Below are 8755 nucleotides of genomic sequence, written 5' to 3'. Positions count from 1 at the left end.
GAATGATCACACCTTTCCTGTTAAGGTCCTGTAGCTATACTTTTTGCCCATGGCTCACGTGTGTTGATTGACATGCAAAACAATATCTATTAAAGTGTGCTTGCTGTACTGGGTAAGACTGTTCTTTCTTACATACATTGCTTTTGTCCCAAAACCTTAACATTTTTTTAAGCATAGGAAGTTGAGTCTTCGTATTTCTTCCCTTCACCTTTGATTAATCATGCTGGATTTGGTGGACTGATATTTTAACAATGCAGTATAAACGTCAGCATTTTTCTTCAAAAGGTACTTGATCATCTGGAGGTCATGCTCATCTTTCCCATTTACTTGTTGGTGTCATGGTGAGCTTGTTACATGTTCAAATCCAGAACTCGATACAAATTAGCTGAAAGACAGATTAGCAAATTGTGGTCCAGTATTTGACATGACCACTTCAGGGATCCCACGTGGAGCAAATGTTTCATGTAAGACCCTGACAACTTCATATATGGTGGTAGTAAATAACATTTTCATGTCTATCCTTCAGGAAAAGTAAGCAACAGTAATAAGATAAGATTGTCCGTCAAACATAAATAGGTTTGCTCCTCTTGTTGCCACAGTCGGGTGGGGAAAGTGGTGGATATCAGTGGCTCTCGCTGATCAGTGGCTCTCTGCTATGAATACAGCAAATATCACAGTCTGCTGTGAGATTCTCCTTTGAGATCACTGTCTACCACTTCGATAACTGAGCCCTAACTCTACATTTGATGATCTCCAAATGTCCCTGGTATATCATCCTGCAATGAAATGGAAATGTCCAGTCTTATATCAAGCACTGATAAGTCATCACAATTGCAAAGTTCTGTCAATGCTCAAAATAAGTCTTCCACTGGGCCTTTGGTCTGGCCAACTTTCAACATAATACCATTGAGTGGTAACATATTCTTGGCCCTACTGTTATTCCTGGTGTTCCTAATTGATGCTTTTCTGGTTTGCTGACCGCCACAAGGTCATTTGTGGTCTGAGTATGCAATGCAATTCTACAAACAATTTCCTTGTCATTTATTGAAAAGCTGTCCACTGTCACTCTGTAGTATGCATCTGCTAATCTCTACAGCTTCCCTGCACACACTTCTTCTCAAACTTAGACGTCATAAGATGGAGTTGGAACCCAGTATCCATGCAGACATCTTTGACCACTACTTTTCATCTAACAGGGAGACTAATTATTTATTGTCCATCTCTACAGGCATTTTTAGGCCAAGGATAGAGGGTCACCTGACTGAGAGAACTTTCTCTCTATAATTGCATAGCATGTCTCTATGTATGGCTTCGTCCTGGAGGCATGATGCACTAGTTTCTGACATCCACCTTGTTGTCCCTGAAAGTGCACTGCTCCTATCTGCAGCTTTGATAGATGAGTGTAGTGGGGCAGGAAATCTGCAGGCATCAGCATGCGTTTGATCCTTTGGAACGTCTCCTCCTGAAGCAGATTCCGGCACCATCCTTGTGTTTTCTTGAGGGGTTGTTTCAAGGGTAGTAGTTGTCAAGTGAGGCAAGAAATTCATGAACTTGTTTACCGTGCCAAAAAAGTTTTGAAGGTCATGAACTGATTTCAGGACAACAGTTACAGAACAGCAAAAAGTGAAATGGCTAATCATAGGTAGATATTAACGCAATAAAGCTACCAACATTAGAAAAGATTCCCAATGCAATCCAAGGGGAAATTGGTGAGCCAACCAATCCAGATTTGACAGACATCTCATTCATTTCAAGTTTTATCCAGATCAAGTGTCACTGTCCTATCAAATCATTTACCATGGATGAAGAAACATAAGTTAGAGCCTACAGAGATAAAACTACATGATCATGGTGGAATAGCTCTCAAGATTAAACCTATGCTACATGCAACTCTGCAACACAAAGAGTGTAAGACAATAGAGAATGTGTGTGTAGTTCATAATCAAGAAACCTCGTTCTTGAGCAAGAATGCATGTTTTGCCCTCAATTTTCTTTGATAGGTCTAATAAGTAGAACAGCACAGGATTAAAAGTTCCTTTGAGAATGATTACACAAAGTTGTTTACAGGATCAGGGAATCTCAGTCCTGCATACAGAATCACATTAAAGAAACAAGCTAAACTATTATGTCCCTGCAAAAACCCAGGAACTCTCTTCCTCTTCCAAGTTTTGTGTCATCATCAAAATTTTAAAGTTCGGTCTGCAGATCAAGATCTGGATCATTAATATGTATAAAGAAAAGTAAAGGTCCCAACACTGATCTCTGGGGAACTCCACTGCAAATCTTCCTGCAACCCGAAAAATATCCATTCTGCATCCCTTAATGAAATAAATCAGAAGCAATTTGAGGAATTAAATGACGAGTGGGAATCACAGTCAGGTTGCGTCTGCAGTACTTTTCACTTACGCTGCCCTGAACCACTTTGAATCCAACCCAGATATGTGATTTGGGCTTACTGAAAAATGTGAGGGAAGTTTGTTAGCTGTCCAGAGTGTTGATTTATGCGGGGTATCAGTGGGAGTAATTGCGGATTAGTGTGAGAGTGAGTGATGGGGAGGATGAATGGTCAGTTCTATGGCTAGCTAGGAATTACAGCAGGTTTTAAGCCCTGTAATTTTTCCTGTTCACTAGTAAGGCAAACAAATTAAAGTAAAGTAACATAAAGTAAGGCAAGTAAGGCAGGAAGGTGGAAAAAGCAGTTAATAAAGCATACAGTATCCTCAGCATTATTAATTGAGGCATAGAGTACAAAAACGAGGAGGTGATGTTGAACTTGTACAAGACACTTGATAAACCTCAGCTGGATTACTGTGTACAGTTATGGTTTGTCACATTATAGGAAGGATGTGAATGCATTGGAAAGAGTGCGGAAGTAGTTTACAAGGATGGTAAGAAAGGGAAGAGGAACTTCAGTTATGAAGATAAATTTTAGAAACCAGGATTATTCTCCTTGGAGAGAAGACAGTTTAGGGGAGATCTGATAGATGTTTTCAAAATCATGAGTGGGCTGTATAGTGTGGACATGGATAAACTGATCCCACTCATAAAAGGAATAAGAACGAGGGGGCAGAGATTTACTGTGATCTGCAAAATAAGCAAGAATAACGTGAGGAAAATATTTTCACTCAATGAGCAGTTAAGGTATGGAATGCACTGCTTAGAAATGTGGCGGAGACATGCCCAATTGAAGCCTTCAAGAAGGTATTGGATGATTATTTGGATAAAAATAATGCGCAAGGGAATGGGTGAAAAACAGGAGATTGGCACAGGTAATACGCTCATTTGAAGAGTCAGTGCAGGTATGATAGGTCAAGTGGCTCCTTCTATGCCAAAGCACTTCTGTGATTCTGTGATGATAGATTCCAGATCTGGAAATATTAACTCTGCTTTTCTCCACAGATGCAGCCATAATTGTATCAGCATTTCCAGTATTTTCTGTTTTTACTTCAGATTTACCCCTCATCTGTAATATTCCACTTTTTAAAAAAAGATTTTGAGATTGGGTTTGTAGAGAGCTTGAGGGAGAACGGATATAATTCTTGGTGGGGAAAGGGGATTGATTGCTGTTATAATATTCGAAATGTGGCTACATTTTGAAGGAAGTGCATAATTTCATGTTGGCTCAGGACAACTTTGATTGTCAGCTGTTGTAAAATGCTGTTTTTCTACTAAAGTTTAAATATATTTAAAACATAGAACATATTGCACATCATCAGTGATAAACAAATGATTAGTTATAATTTAGGTACATACTGACAATGTGTCTTTGTAAATGATTGACTTAGGTTTTTAAATGTAATTTCATGCTGTTTGGTGGAGAGATGATCTGCATTTAAAACAAGTTATAAAGTAGAAATATAAATGATAGGATGTGTGATATCATTGTCATGAATAAAAAAGTCAGGCATGCAAAAATCAGACCAATTATTATCAGAGAAAGATTCTGTGTTGCATTTATAGCAGGAATTGCTTTATGACTGTATTTATTATTTCATTCAGAATGCACACCTTGCTCTCAGAGCTGAGTCCTTTCTGCTTTTGATATAATTCAATGTGGTGTATAACTGGACATTTCTGGTTAAAAAAAACATATTTCATTTAGTTTATGTATTTATTACTTATTTATTAGTTATTGTGTATAACCTTTTAGTTTTTTCATTTCCATCCTTGAGCTCTCTTTTGTTGCACCCTTTGTCTTGCTTCTTTGACCTCTTTGTGGGTTTTCCTGTGTCTCTATTGTAGACAAATGGTTTACCAGTGTGAACCTTTGGAATCATGATGTAATGATAATATAAAGTCGCTATATTTTTACCAGAGCTCTGTCATTAGAGAGAGATGACTAGTGGTGGTTTAACCTGAGGGTCACCATGCGTTAGGTAAAGGGACAGGCTAAGATGGAGAGTTCTTCATGGTAACCTCAGCTGGTGCAGGAATTGAACCCATGCTGTTGGTATCCGCTGCACTGCAGGCCAGCCATCCAAGCTAACCGATCCCAGATGTAATATCATGTGGCTAACAGAGCTGTAAAATATCTTATGGACAAGACGCTCTGAGCTAGAGAAGATCAATGACTGTATGCATTGCTAGTACATAAATAAAAGATTGTGTTGGAATGTATCTAGACTGCAGCAGAACCATTCAAGAGAAACCAAGAGTCCCATCAAACTGACCAGAAGAGGAAAATGGTGGCTGCAAGATGACAACACACAGTACCAAAGTATTATAAAGAAGACAAAAGCAACTAGAATGTACAACAATAGAAAACTGCTACAATACTTTAACTGCAGGTCAGAGGGAGAACCAAAAAAAAGACATCTTTGACTCACCAGCAAAAAAGTGTCGTGACCTGGACAGAAGGTAAGAATTCAAATCAGCAGCAAAATAGCAAAACTTTGAGCTGGCATCAATCCAGAGAAAGTTACTCACATCGTGCAATGATCAACAAACATCCCACTTCTGGCCTAATACTGGAGAAAAGGTGAAGTAGCTGAAGATGTTTGGCTCCCGACTTACCAGACCCTAAATGTACAAGGGTCAACAAGGTGACAGTACAGTTGGTTGTGTATCTTCAGTGAAAGTGACAGGTTTGGAAGCTTACAACAATTGCAACTTAGCAGCTGCAGCTTTGGCCAGGTGAGAGTCCGCTATTCACAGTACATCATATGGAAGTACGCTCTTATTGCCTCTTATTGCTTTTCAACTTGCTGAAAGTCGGTTCACGTGGACTTTACTTATATTTGATCTGCACTTTCTTACTGTTTGCCTTAACTGTGGCATAAGAGCAGCTTGTCCAGTTTTATCTTGGACCTCCGATGAGGAATAGAGAAACAGCAATATATATCCTCAGACACTTACAACTACTTGCTTGTTTAGAAAGATTGGTCTCTTCCTCCTTGACAAACATAATCTCACTTGCTAAAACCACTGGCATCAAAGTACAGTTCAGCCATTCTAACTCTTACCCAGGTCCCTTTAACTAGAAATCCATCTTTCGACAAATTAATTGCATCTTCCTTGCCTGCTCTGCATTGAATGAGAAACCTGGGAACAGGATGCTCCTGCCGTGGCTGAGTTCCTGATATTACAGGTCTCAATGTATGCAAGTCTACTCAATTTCCACTGAAGGGGTACTGGAGTGATTGGGAACTATGTTTTCTGTCCAGCTATATTAGTGTATGTGTGAATAACAACAGCTACATACATTCACTTTGAATAATCAAATACAGGTCAACCATGTTACTGCTATCAAGTTGAAGTAGAAAATTGCTACTTGTAGCTCATCCTCAAAAGCACAAAAAAATCCTAACCATTTAAATATAATTATAATGCTATCATTCTCATCAATAAAATATTGAAGGAACCATCAATAGTGTCATGTAAAAAATCATGTGTTCACTAATTCTTACTTTGAGTTCTGCCAGGATTACCTGGCTGCACAGTTCATAAAATCTTTAACCTGAATTTGCATGCTAGAGATGAATGGCAGGGGAAAGGTGAATGAAATAGCTATGGCATTAATGCAGCAATCGGCTATTTTAAGCACAAATGAACCCTACTGAAATGTAGTCAATATGCTTTATAGGAAATGATATCTTGAGCCCCGTCATTCCATTAATCAACCTAATGAACTTTCTCTAAATTGTCTCCAATGCAAGCATTTCCTTATTTCAGACAAGAAAACCAAACCTGTATACCATACACCAAGAGCTGGCTCACCAACAGCCTGTACAGTTGTAGCAAGCCATTCCTACTTACAAAAGTCCAACATTCTATTTACCTTCCTAATTAATTACTACCTTGCATGCTAACTTGTTGGTACTCTGTGCGTTGACATAATATCCATCCTTCTCCATCACCCGTGGAGTACACAGTAACTATAATCTACAGGATACACAACAACACCTCATTAGGTTAATTTTGATGACACTTATCTCCCTGGATGGAATTTTCCAATCCTAGAGGAAGTAAGAAAAATGGTGGGTGAGCAGATTTCATTGGCAGGGAGTCAAAAAATCAGATTCTCACTGGTGAGATAATCGTCTGTAGTGAGGTTCTGCCAATCTCAAAACGAGTCAACCTTCATAGCTATAGGTGCCAGGAAGCCTATCAGCATCTATTTGCAACTCATGAAAACTTGCTGGAATTAAATGTCTCTTCCCACTTAACTTTGGAGGCCAATCCTTACAGAGAATGATGACTGTATGTATCAACAAACAGTCATCAAAAAATCTCATGAAACTAACAGCATGTGGCGTAGATCAATCATGCCTTTCTTCTGGTCATCTAGCAGTTGAGGAGAACATGTGTTGTAGGACACAGGAGCAGCAGAGGCAGCTACAGCCTGCAGACTACATGCCAAGGTGCAAAATTCAGGGCAGCAGGAACCACACTGGTGATAAGCATTGGCCAGAAACCACAACTACAGACATCGCTGTAGCTATCTACAAGTGACACAGAGACAATGCAATAGGTGCCTCATGATCTTCTGTGAAGTTAACTCCAATGCCTGATATGTTAGATAATCACCTGCAGCCACAAGGACAATGTGGCAATCCCATATTGGTTACCTTGAAGGAACCAATGACCTTCAAGTTTTAAGCAAGTGAATTAATTCAGGGAGGTCGTGGGGATGCCTCTGGAATTTCTCAGTTCGCCTTCTACAAATATATCTGGAAGGTGACTCTATTTACGAAAGCCTGAAAATTTATTAGATTCCCCTTGGATGCAGGCAGCCAGGGTAATCAGGTTTTCTGTGATAGCAGGATTCTCACATGTGTAAGGTGCAATCTGTTGCACTCATTTTGCCAACAGAGCACCATGGCAACAAGCAGTGGAGTTTTTCAATAGGAAAAGGCTGCAATCTCTTAATGTCCAGATCGTATGTAACCACAATAGTTAAATACTCCTGGTGTTTGCAATAATGTACAAGGAGCTGTCAGGACTTGTACATTCTGGAGGACTGATACGTGGTTACAGAGAAGTGTCCTTGTGTGCCCCGGTCATCGATACCGAGCACGCACAGCTTCAGCCGTGGATTGCAGGTTTGAGTTCATATTTAGAACTACTGCGTGTTCTGTTACACCTCAGAATCGAGAGCAATCACCATCCTTTCCACACAGGCAACCAAAGGCTCGCATGAAGACCTGGCTATCTTTCTCCATCTTTCGCTGCGGAATGGATCATACACCACGGTGGCAATGCCTTTACCTATCGGCCAGGAGCCCTGGGTTAAAGTCCTACCTGCTCCAGAGGTGTGTCATAATATCTCTGAGCAGGTTGATTAGAAGATATCTATACCCAGAAGGATAGGTTGCATAAAAGTGAGCAATCTATTCAACGAGTATGTGATAAAACGACCCGCTACTATCTTTCTTCTAATGCACATGTTAATCCACGGTGCGATATGTTTTTAATTGAGATCTAATATCGCTGTTGGTTGCACAATTTTGTCACCGCTGCCACCAGTCTCCGCGCATCGGATTGTGGGAGTTGTAGTTTTCTAGGCCGTGGGACTGGATCATGAAGCGAGGGTGGACCGCGTGTCTCTGTGGACTACATTACCCAGAACGCCTCGGGTGTAGGGGGGGCGGGGTGTTCTCGCTCGTAGGTGTCAGAGCGATGGCGGCTGCCCAGGGGGAGCCGGCTGTGGGTGAAAGATGTCGAGAGATGGAGGTGCGAAGGCCACAAGAAGGGGATGGGGCACTGCAGGTGGTCCCCAAACCCGAGAGCACTCGCGAAAAAATGGTTCTGTACCATTGGTCGCAGTCTTTCTCTTCACAGAAGGTGAGATTGTTTCGGATAAGGCGGAATGAACGGAGAGGCAGGAGCGGCTCCAGGCTGGACCAGGCCAAGACATCCTTCCCCAACCATCCCCTTCCTTTACATTTCTACTGGGGAGCATGGCAAGCAGTGACTAGTGCTTCCCTGCCCTACAATGCGGGGATGTCGACCTGTTATTTTTTATATTGCAAAAAATATACCTTATTCATAAATTATCTATAAGTAAGAATGAAAAGTCCAAATACAATTCAGTATAGACTTTGCTGAAAATACAGTGGAATTTGAGATAACAGCGTGGACCTGGAGGAACACAACAGGCCAGGCAGCATCAACGGAGCAGGAAAGTTAACGTTTTGGGTCGGGACCCTTCTTCAGAAATGGGGGAGGGGGGAAGGGAGCTCTAAAATAAATAGAGGAGGGGTGGGGCTGGGGTAGGTAGAAGGAATATAGGTGAGGGAGGTAGGGAGTGGGGGGG

General features: G+C 40.9%; 1 protein-coding gene across 1 annotated transcript in view; it reads right to left on the bottom strand.

Moving 5' to 3' along the window:
• LOC109928454 (cysteine-rich secretory protein LCCL domain-containing 1) overlaps window positions 1-6353 on the bottom strand; it is a 34127-nt gene extending 27774 nt beyond the window's left edge. Inside the window, exon 1 of the mRNA XM_048595665.1 lies at window positions 6297-6353. Coding sequence (XP_048451622.1) covers window positions 6297-6353 — 57 coding nt within the window. The remainder of the gene's footprint in view (window positions 1-6296) is intronic.
• Window positions 6354-8755: the final 2402 nt, after the last annotated feature.

This window comes from Rhincodon typus, chromosome 4, assembly GCF_021869965.1.
Source record: "Rhincodon typus isolate 14 chromosome 4, sRhiTyp1.1, whole genome shotgun sequence".
Classification (NCBI taxonomy): domain Eukaryota; kingdom Metazoa; phylum Chordata; class Chondrichthyes; order Orectolobiformes; family Rhincodontidae; genus Rhincodon; species Rhincodon typus.
The sequence above is the reverse complement of the archived record's forward strand: the minus strand, read 5'-3'. Positions and strand labels throughout refer to the sequence as shown.